Source organism: Bufo bufo, chromosome 4 (genome assembly GCF_905171765.1).
Source record: "Bufo bufo chromosome 4, aBufBuf1.1, whole genome shotgun sequence".
Taxonomy (NCBI): Eukaryota; Metazoa; Chordata; class Amphibia; order Anura; family Bufonidae; genus Bufo; species Bufo bufo.
The window spans coordinates 312379021-312391036 of NC_053392.1; the positions used below are offsets into that span (position 1 = coordinate 312379021).

Consider the following 12016-nt stretch of genomic DNA (forward strand, 5'->3'; position numbering starts at 1 on the left):
GAATACACCTTATCACATCAAGACCATTTACCATATCAGCATTTATTACAAAATTACAAAAAACAGATGCCAACATGTATCTGTAAGTGGGGAAAGGGGACAACTCAATTATTTCGCAATCAACACTGTTAGTCCTCTTGAAAATGAAAGAGAAGAATAGTTATTTGAGTATTTAAATTTCTCTGAAGCTGCCATTAAAATAAAAGAAGTGATCAGATTGATTGTCAGAGGCACTTTTATAATAGTTTTGATGAACTGTACAGGCAATTGTCACTTTGCAGGCTTTTCCCCCCCAAATACCCTTTTGAATAATATGATAGGGCAACAATAATAGGGATTTACAAAATATTCAAAGGATATATCACAAATATAAAAAAAAAAATATGGTTCCCACCTAAGGGGCTCAACCTGTTGTGGCAATGGAGCTTCCCTGACCTCTATTCCATCAGATGAAATGGCTTGCGGATATGCCACTGATGTCTATGTTGAGAAAACCCCTTTAAAAGGAGGGCTGCTAGAATAAAAAGTTATCTAAAATGATTCACGGTACTGAATCCCTTGTCCTGAGTTGTGTTCCTGTAAGATTTCATAACAAATACTGATAATGCAATTGAAAAGAAATAAGACCCAGTGGCTTATTTTCATTATATTTTGTTATTCAATCTTACTGAATCAAGGCATTTCCATGGTGAGTGCAATAGGAAGGAAAAATTATATACAACAAAGATTACTGAATAAATTAATGTTTCCTAGTGAGACTTCTATTTCTGACTGCTCATTCAAATGAATCAGGATTTTCTGACAATATGGAGCAGCACTTTGAATAGGCGGTATGCAATTAATTTATCTTTTTGCCTCCATCTGCATAATGCAATTGGTTGTACAGTTATTTATTTTAATGTTATCACTGCAGACTTCTTATCGGCTAGTGTGTATGGAAAAGAAAAACCTGAATGGTGAAGAGAGGGCATAGAAAACAATAGGTTAACCTCCTACACAGTGATTTCAGGCAGGCAGATGGAGAATGCGCCACACTCTCGTTTTCTATGATAAGCGGCCTGGATTCCAAGTAACCTCCTGCATCTCAAATGGGCTTCTGATGGTTCTTTATTCAAGTTGTCATAAAACATTTTGACAGGAGAAAGCTACTCTGGCATACCAACATGAAATAGTGTTGGCTCGGATCTCACGGCATTGTTGGTTGGAAACCATAGGAGGAAATAAAAATGTAAATTGCTATTGCTTTCGTAAACACAGCTATTGTTTTTTAAATAGCTTGATTGAATGAAAGATTGAAGTGCACACAAAATGAAGATACGGTATGGCTTTCAGGGACCCAAGTTTAAGGCTTTTATTTCCATGAGGAACAAATCAATAAAAAAAATAAAATAAAAAAAACATTTATACTCCTGAAAATTTGCTTTATACAAAAGAACAATAAAACACGACCAACTGTAAATAGCTGGTGACCACTGTGTTCAGTTGTTGCTGATGCAGTCAGATTAAATTAATCACAAGGCTTCCCTCTAATGTATGCTGACAAACTGGTTCAGCAAAATAAAAAAAGGAGGCCTTTTCCTGCAAACTTTTGCTTTGAGTTGTGCTTCTGGTAAATGTAAAAGCATAACATGTTATAAAGAAATGATATTATATAAACATAATGCTGAATAATATATTACAGTCAGCACAATGCAGCACTGTAAATGTAATTTGAGAACTATAATGTTTCCTAAACTGCCTGTACACATTAGTTTTCTGTTTGCAGACTGAATACCTCTAAAGATGGCCATACACATTAGTCTAAAATATAGTCTGGCCTTAGTCTAAAGTTGATCAACACAGGCGATTTCAACCAAAATAACTGGTGAAATTTAACAACAAATGGTCATTTTAGTAGACCGATGACACACCATTATCGGCCATGTTTGATATTTTTGTCCGATAGTCGGACAAATGATCTTTCATTCAAAGAAAGATTGTTCGTGGACAAAAGATCTTTCTTTGAAAGAATGTTCTGAAATATCTTTTGTCCATCACCCGGTTTCACTGAACATATAAGGCCAGTTTGAACAACTGTAAAGGCCAATATGGCTTAACATGTACATGGACACGTCTGTGAAATGAATTAACCATATGACTGCTTGATCAACTGCTGTTCCACCATAAACCAACTTCTATTTAACATGTGTATCCTCCTTAAGGTTGGTCATACACTTTAGCTGTTGGTTGAAACCGAGCATACATGTGTTCTGAATGGGGAAAGGGGAAAAGACGCTGACATATATCTCTGGTGACAGCTTAGGCTAGTTTCACACCTGCCAAAATCATCACATCTGGCACTGCTGGATGCAGACTGAATGTCCTCTGGCCTCATTAAAGGGAACCTGTCACCTGCAAAACGCATATTAAACCGACCACAGTACCTTACAGTATCCCCCAGTGTGTTGCTAATCATATTTTTCTTTGCGTTTCTTCATACTTGTTAAAAACGTTGTTTTAATGTCGGTTGGCGCTGTCTCAGAGTCAGGCTTGAAGTCAAGGGGGCAGCGGCCTCCTTGCTTCAAGTAAAGCTAAGCCCGCCCCTTACCCCTCCTCTACAATTAGATGGACATGCTGCCGGGATCGCGCTCTTCTAGCGCATGCGCGGTACGCTGCCTGTTACAGCGCGATCCTCACTCACCCGCCTACATTTTGCTGACTGCGGATGCTCCGGACAGTTTGATTGTGCGTGCGCGCGCGGCCGTCACGCTGTAACAGGCAGCGTACCGCGCATGTGCTAGAAGAGCGCGATCCCGGCAGCATGTTTATCTAATTGTAGAGGAGGGGTAAGGGGCGGGCATAGCTTTACTTGAAGCAAGGAGGCCGCTGCCCCCTTGACTTCAAGCCTGACTCGGAGACAGCACCAACCAACATTAAAACAACGTTTTTAACAAGTATGAAGAAACGCAAAGAGCAAAAAAAAATATGATTAGCAACACACTGGGGGATACTGTAAGGTACTGTGGTCGGTTTAATATGCGTTTTGCAGGTGACAGGTTCCCTTTAAGTATAATGGGGTCTGGCGGGGATCCAGCCCACAATGTGGAGAATCGGCCGGGCACAAACGGCTGCATGCTGTGGTTTGTGTCCGGCTGATTCACGTAATTGTCTGCCGAAACAGAGGTGTGAAACTGGACTTATGGATGTGTCCTTTCTTGCCTTTCATCTTGGGTGAACCTCAACATATCTTTAGTATGTGCAGTGTGGCGAGAGATGACTAACCATAACTTTGCAATATTGTGTCACAATATGTCTCTCCTACGTTGTCTCAATCCAGCTGCCCAGTGGTGTGGTGTGGTGTGAATTGCAGCCTGTCAAAGGTTTTCCTAGCATGTAACGTGTTTAATATCTTTCTTGAGAAATTAGTGTCCTTAAATGGGTTGTCCAAATTATTTCAAAATTTGCCCCATTTAATGAAGTACACAAGCAAGGCCAACATACAAATTAAAATGTTTGTCATTAGGGCTTCACAGAGGGGATGTCTCTTTAAGAGCTATAATATATTAACCATTAACAAAGCCTCCCTCACTCTGGCTTACTTAGCCAGATTACATGGTCGGCCATGTGTGGCCAGTAGAAGCTTCAACTAGTGAGATCAGCTGATCATCAAGGGTTTCTGAAGCCCGACTGAAGGTAATCAGCTGAAAAAGGGATCGTCCTGATGGGACAACTCCTTTAGGCCTCATGCCCACAGCCGTCGTTTTGGTCCGCATCCGAGCCGCAGTTTTGGCAGCTCGGGTGCGGACCCATTCACTTCAATGGGGCCGCAAAAGATGGGGACAGCACTGTCCTATTCCTGTCCGCGCACACATAAACTGTCCTATTCCTGTCCGCGTTTTGCGGACAAGAATAGGCAGTTATCTTAATGGCTGTCCATGCCGTTCCGCAAATTGCGGAACGCACACGGACGCCATCCAAAACACACAACCGTCGTGCTGTAACATGTGCACGTTCTATTCAGGTTTTGATATGCAGTTTCTAAAGCTAAAATCAGGTGTTGATTGTAAAAGGAGAGAAGGAAATAAGGACAAATACTACTTCTCCTATTTTTTTTTTTATCTACTCTTAGTTTTAGCTTCAGAAACTGCATAAAAAACCCTGAACACTACTGGCAGGTGTAATGAGATTTTCCAGACTCCACATATTGATGACCTATATTCAGGACAGTATGGAGGACTCCACTGCACACTATACTTAATGTAAAGAAAGTGCAATTTTATTGTTGCAAATTATATTACCGGATTAGTGATAGACAATATTCATATTATATCCTTTTCTGCATTATGAGATAAAGCATATCCAGACTGAATAAACATTTTGGTTAATTCATAACCTTTGTTAAGTGAAGTCTGGTGAACGGAGATGCGTAATTGACTGCAGCACTGTGTAAGGCAGGTCATTCCTTACACAGCACAAGAAATACAACTGCACTTTGCATTGCACAAAGTGGGCCATGGATTCCTCTATACTGTGACACGGATTGCCGAATCCTTCCATGAGCACCTCTCTACTTCATAAAGAGTGTGGTTCCATTCTTACTGTATATCTATATATATTTAGGATAGGTCATCAATATCAGATTAGTGGGGGTCCAACACCGAGCTGTTCCTTAACTATCATCTTGAACAAAGCCAGGAGCACAGTTCCTTTTTAAGAGAGGGGGGCTGTGGTGGGTTACTGCAGCTCAGCTCCCATTAAATTATATTGAAAATATTCTAATGTCTATGGCCAGCTTTCACAAAAATAAGTTAACTGAATTACAACAATGTGCCAATGCAATTATAGTTTCATATTGATGCATACAAGTTGTTCAGTAACCAAATCACAGTTTTTCTTAATTTAGTATAAAAAAAAGGAAGATTATTAAAGTGATATTCCCACCATTAAAAATGAGCATGGCGATGGTAGCCTACTGTATCAGCAGATTCTAATTTCTGTCATAAATAGAACATGAATTGTGCTCTTCATCTAATTTCCATGTCCTCATTTTGTCTTAGAAGATTGATTCTCACATCTATTGTCTGGGCTCTTATTTATAATTGCTTCAACTTGCTGGGATTTTTCTCAATTGCGAGTCAAACAGCAAAACACGGTGGAACTGAAATAATGAACTAGGCCAAAGTCAAGCAATTCTGCTGTGTGTCAACAGTTACCATTTGCATAGTCTGCAAATCTACAATGTACACATTGCAGGTTGTGATGAGTCTATTTTTCTGACATTTAGTGCATTTATAAAATCCTGCCGTAACTGGAATGGAACCAAAGAATTCTGTATAGCATTTAACAAGGTTTGCATAAACAGCTTCACTTTGCCCTAAAGGTTGAATGATTGACAAGAGGATGTGAAAAAATAGCAAAGGGAAAAAGAACAACTCGCCCATTGACCTTCAAATTAGAAAATCTCATGAGAGGTCCCCAGATAGGTGTGAAAATAACAATCATGGAGGTGAACAACGTCACTGCTAATATACTTGTGCTACATCGGGCTCACCTGAAATTCAGCGGGTTACCTTGAAAAGTCTTATTCACACAAATATAACATTATTATTATTACTACTACATCTTAGTAAAGAAGGGTTTTCAAAAATATAGAAAGGAAACACTTACAATGAAAGTATAGCTCTTCGTCCCCCTCTTGGTCAGCTTTGCTATAGCCACAATGCCTGTGAAATATACAGTTAAAAAATACAAAAATAACTTATACCTTAAGCTACAGCATACATATAGACATTTTTCTGCATTGCTCTAGTGGCCATTTGTTTTTTCAAAAGTGGCAACCGGATGTGCAGATACAGAAGTAGATTCATCATTCTTATTACACCACATTTTATGATGGTGCATGCTATATTTGTGCTGCGATTTGTTACTTTTTGCACTTTCAAAAATCTTAGCGGAAAGAAAATGCACTAAAACTCATTATGCCTCTTAAATTTTCTGCATCTAACACTAACAGATTGTTCTCCAAGACTGGCGAATGAAATGCCAGTCTTAATGGATCTGCTCATTAATGTTTCAGAACTTTTATTAAGAAAACGTGAATGTTTGAGAAGCTAATTCAAATCTGACACCTGGTATACCTGCACTATCTAGCAGCACCTTTGGGGAAAAAAATTAATTGTTTGCTATGGCTCACAGCTGTTTTATCATTATGTTGAATTAAAAGTCAAGTTTTAATACACTCTTTATATCTGGGTCAAGATAGGTCTAGGCCCTTCTTGGCATTGACATATATGTGTATACAAATACCTTTACCCAGGTTAGGTTCACCCCCCCTTTTTTTGTAAAGAACCTTTGCAAAAATGGCAGCAACAGTGAACCACTGGTGAACGATTTCTCATTTTTCAAGACTTTGGACAAATGTTTTATTTTTTACAATTTAACTAGAATATTTAGTGGGGGTTGTTTTCTACATATACCTTACACTGAAAATTATGGTTTTAACATATGCTTCTTAAATAAAATTATAATGTCTGATTATGCATATTATGTTTTCTGCCTCTAACCCCCTAAAATACAACATTTATCTGTTTTCTCTTCATGCTGAAAGCTGACTGCACTAAAAAAGGTGAATGTGAAATGGAGGAACAGAATACTCAAAGACAGGAATATTCCTCAAATTCATTCACTTTTAAGCAAATTTCCTTACATCTGGCTGGTGGAAGCTGAAGGATGGAACTGAGCATGTGTGGCCACCTCAGTAGGAGGACGTGCACTTTACTATGGAGATTAAACACTTACGCTGGGTTCACACCTGAGCGTTTTACAGCGCGTTCCTACGCGCTGTAAAAAGCTCAACAGGCAAAAAACCAATGATTCCCTATGGGCATGGTTCTCACCTGAGCGTTTTACAGCGCGTACGAACGCGCTGTAAAACGCCCTACGTCCCAATAAGTACAGGAGCTTCTTTGGGGCTTATTGTCGCACGTTCCTGCACATAGACTTCAGCGGGAACGCGCCTAAATGTTTAGTATTTCATGTGAAAAAAAAACATTTAATATTGGGACAGCCCCACTGAACCACTGAAAACCATTGCGAAGTGTTTTCATGAATCTGGAATCTCGTTCAGCAGCTTCTCGAAGTTGTTTCAGCAATTTATTCCCCACCCTTCCCATTTTATTTCCTAAAGTATACACATTGTTACCTTCTTCCAATGATGAAACCAAAGACCATGAAGACCAAAATAATAGTGCCAGCCACAGCAACCACTGCAATTATAATGACAGGATTCTGCTCACTGGAAACAGCAGTCGCTGTTAAAAAAAAAAAAAAAAAAAAAAAAAAAAAAAAGAGAGAATATAATCAAAACCCAAAGTAATATAAAAGACAAACATATAATCAGTACAATACAGTACAAATACAAAAATTCTGAGTACAGCATTGCAGAATTGTGATCAAGTCTTTTGAAATTGCACAGAATCAACATGCAAGGCTTTTGGTATACGATGCAACCGTACATAATAATAGAGTCCAGTTATACAGCTAATCATTAGCAATCTGCAACAGAAGATATTTTGGGAGCATGTTTTTTGCATAGATAAAATTGAAATCTTTACCAGTAGCTTCCTCCAAGGTAGTGACATCAAGCCTGGGACTGTACATTCCATAACCAGCAGCAGTGAAAGCTCGAATTTGAAACACATAAACCGTTCCAGGTCGAAGGTTATTGACTGAAACAGATGTTAATTTTGTTTTCAGCGTGGAGTAAGTGCGTTCTTTTTGATCCTTAAAAAAAATAAAATATAGTATATCATTGATCTGCTTGAAAGACAGCTAAAAAGCCCTTTTAAACAAATGCAATTCAAAACAGTAACTAGATCGGGCAAGTCCTCTATGGCCAGCAATAATGCATTTCTTGATAAGGCTTGAGATCCAACAGGTGGCATGCCAGTTCAGTGAGGAGGTAGCGGTTTTCACACCCTTGAGGTTATGTGGTCAAGGACACTTGACTATGTTTTTTAAGTCTTTGATTTATATTAATTTTGTATTGGAGGGCGTCATTTCCTTGTCAAATCTTTATTCTGGAATTGATAGTTATGAAAGGTTTTGAGGGTAAAGGTGGCACGATTGTGAAAAAATGAAGACGCTTGAGTAAAAATGACTCAAGGAGGAAACGGGGTTGTGATATTGCAGTAATTGTGATGAATTTCATTGTGATGGACACAGCAGGTGCCAAAGAAACCAGAGGGTTCTACAAGAACATGTAATGAGTAGCTCTATCTTAACAGATTTCACTGGATGGCAGGCAGCATGCTGGGAGTGAAGCCAGGCCTTGGAACAAATTATATGGTTTATGAAGTAGGAAAAGAAGGATTCAGAGAAGTTTGTGTTCAAGAGCAGATTTCTTAAGAATAAATATGATGGGATCAGGCTTAACCGGAGACAGGGATATTCCATTAATCAGAGTGGTTGAAGAGATTAGATAGGATGAGATTTAATTTAAAGTAAAAAGAACAGATAAGAAGAAATAGATGGAACAAGACAGGTAAAGTTAGAAAAAGGAGATTAATACAGAGATACGTCTAATAACGAGAACATGGGATAGCACTATAGTAATAGCTTTTATCCATGAGATTAAGCCACTGCTAATTAGAAACTAAGGAGAACACAGGACAATGTAGTGTTGGAAAACACAGTATTGCTTTGGCCTTCTACACTAATAATTTGGACACAGATACAGAGAGCAGAGGATAATGGACACCTTTCTGAATGACCAAACACAGCAACTGTATGGAAAGAAGAAGCTTCTACTGTCTATTAGGGTATCGCTACCCATCTGGCATGAAATCAAAACTGTGCTTTGACCCCCTGCTTTGATAAAAGCTCTGTATGACAAGAATTGCTTACTATTCCCAGAAATAGTTGGAATATAACAGAACTTTATACTTTCTCTCTAAGTGCGCAAACTGATTTTGGGGTACATGGCATTACCTTTGTAGCATATAGCTATAAAATGACAGACACTACCAACGCTGGGTTACAAAACACTTTTCTCCTAAACATATCACACACATCAAAATGTATACAGTTTTTACATAGCATCAGTGTGAACTCCATAGACGTGTGTCTTTTTCCAGCTTTCCAAAATATAGAACTATGTATATTGTGGCCATAACTGCAGCATTTTCTATTTAGATAATAAATTAATAGCTTGCAATACTTGGATTCAAATTGTATGTGTTATCATTACATTACAGTATAAATGCTTTCCTATCTTGGCAGATGTTTATCCTGATAGTTCTGGCTCAGAAAAAGAATGGCAGAACTACAGAAGAGAAGGTGTAAGGGTACGACCACATGGCACAGTGGTAATGCAATTAGTGAACACACACGGCCGACCACATGTATATTCATGCTTTAAGGGGGCATTTTTTGACCACAATCATTTATAGATTGCCGTTTGTACTGTTTTGAATTTTCATCTGATTAATCTCAAATAGTGACATATGCAGTAAAATATGTAATATATATACCGCAAGCGGTTGATCAACTCTATCACATGCGGTCAGTAGCCTCAAGTGGCTGGACATGTTTTACATGCGGTCGTGCAGTCCACAAAACTTCTGTCTCAGAAACCCATTTCACCATTGACTTCTATTGGCAAACAATATGCTGCTGTATCTAACTACATCACGACTGCGCCATGGTCGTCGTAAGATGGATGCAGCTGAATAACAATGCAACTATACATGCAACTCAGCGTTTGAAGAATGCTGGATGTAGTAACAGCCAAAAATGGTTCTCATCCAACATCATTCACCTACATAGTTATAGTTCACAATAGCTGAGAAATGGATGAACAAAATATTTAAAGGGAATCTGTCAGCTCCAAAACACACCCTTAACTAGAGCAAGCAGGATATAGTGTAAGTGATGCCCGGTCCGGTTATGTCATTTTTATCCTCATACTCACTTGCATTCTGATGCTGTGCTCCAACAAACCAGCAGTAAAATGTACAGAGAGGACTCCTCCGAGTCCTCTCCATTACGTACATGAGCTCAGGAGTCCTCTCAATGCATTTTACTGCTGGTTTGTCAGAAGACAGCATCAGAACGCAACTGAGTATGAAGATAGAAATGACATAAACTGACTCAGCGTAACTTCACTATACACCACTTACTCTAGTTTGGAGGGTGTGAGGGAGATTTATCAAGACTGGCGCTTTCTGCATAAATTAGGCCCATCCTCCTGCAGTCCGTGCACCTAATAAGAAATCTCAGAGCTGCCAAATATTCATGGCTTCATTTACACCAGAAAACTGCTGTAAATGAAGATAAATTTGTTACAATGGATGGCCATGCCCCTTTCCCCGACCCTTTTAGAAAAGTGGAGAGGATGGCGAAAAAGGGGAGATGCAACAATATAAAAAAATAATAATAATTGTAGTTAAAAAGTCACACCTGCAACTTTTTAACACCAATTTTCAGGCGCAAAGGGAATGATAAATCTCCCCCTTTGTGTTTCAGTTCTTAGCATTTTCTTCTCTACTTCTCAGAGGAGATGCTGAGCATGCACAATTACAGCAATGCTGTTATCAATTGCTCAGAGACGTAGAAAAGGACGCTGCCCCTTCAGAAACAGCCAGCTCATTACACCTCAGCCCATTTACTAAGGTGGACACGGAAAAGCAGGCAGTACTATACTAACATGACTCCTAGAATATTTGAGGGTATAAGCATGCTTATAATAAGTATAAATCTAAAAAAGGTTGGATTTAATTATAAACAACATCCTTTGTGGGATAACCACTTTAAAGGGGTTGTGCCACAAAACATGTTCTACATTTTTTTCAAACCAGGACCTGGATGTGAATACTTTTGCAATTACAAATTTACAATAGCCACTGAGCTACTCAATAAAAAATGTATCTGTATAGCACCACCTGCTGTTTGTTCTTTTCCTTTATTCTTGCCAACTTTACTGCGGTGGTCGCACATGCTCATTTTTACTACCCAACTGCCACCAGCTGTATGTTCTGTTAGAAGCTGTGGCTATTATAGGGAAAGAGAATAGAAGAGCACCTGGAGCAATGAATGGGGAGACCTCTGGATCCATGCGAGGTACAGGGCTGGTTCTAGCTTTGTTAGAAAGAGATTGGCATATACTATATCATGTCAGGTTTGACTTTTCCACATGAATCAAGGCACAACTCCTTTAAGAGGTGTGTGCTTTTTAATAAGTGTGGCTCAAGGGACTAACAATCTTTCTAGTGTATGAACCCTCCACTTTTTTAAAAAAATTTTCATTACATAATTATTGAGCTTTATTTCTATCAGTCTAGAATATCTATTTAAAAAAAAAAAGGGGCAAATAAAGGGTTAATGCTCTCTACACTATGAAATGGATGGATTAAAAGCTTAGAACTTCACTTGAGACACAACTGAATATCGGTTACACTCACTCAGAGCCATAAGCAAAAACAGAAAGAAAGCAGCAACGTACGGCAGTAGACATTTCGGAAAACTGATTTTGTTTCCTATGATTTGATTGCAAATTATGGACATTTGTAATGTGCCATGTTAACAGCGCTTACTTTCTCGTAATACTTGATCTCATATTCTGTGATGACTCCGTTGGGATGTTCGGGTTCCTGCCAGGATAGATCGACACTGCGCTGCAACACTCTGTCCTTCATTACCCCACTTACTTGAGATGGCGCTGGAAAAAGCAAGATGATAAAAATGAGCACATTTGCCATCATCCATCACGTCAAACCCCCCATTTGATCAGTCTCTCACAGTGTGACTTTCATTATTTCATTACACTAAAATAAAGCACCTATTTCATAAAGTCCAATAACATTCCGATACTAATGAATATTCAAACAAGGCCTTATTATCCTCATAAACCATAATCGAAATGTAAATTAAAGTGCAAACAGCAGAAGACAGCATGGTTGGAGTTAGTGCAAGCAGGAATTGATGGGATTATACTGACAATTAAGCAAATGAATTCTAATTAAGCCCAAAATCGCAGGCT

The 12016-nt window shown here is 38.8% G+C and overlaps 1 protein-coding gene across 2 annotated transcripts in view; it reads right to left on the reverse strand.

Annotated features, from left to right (window-relative positions):
- The window catches only part of EPHA7 (EPH receptor A7), a 172438-nt gene that overhangs the window by 37647 nt on the left and 122775 nt on the right, over positions 1-12016 (reverse strand). For both annotated transcript variants that reach the window (XM_040428774.1, XM_040428773.1), the window contains exons 6-9: positions 11571-11695; positions 7593-7761; positions 7181-7289; positions 5647-5702 (exon numbers count right to left, since the gene is read on the reverse strand). In XM_040428774.1, the coding sequence (XP_040284708.1) occupies positions 5647-5702; positions 7181-7289; positions 7593-7761; positions 11571-11695 (459 nt within the window). The remainder of the gene's footprint in view (positions 1-5646; positions 5703-7180; positions 7290-7592; positions 7762-11570; positions 11696-12016) is intronic.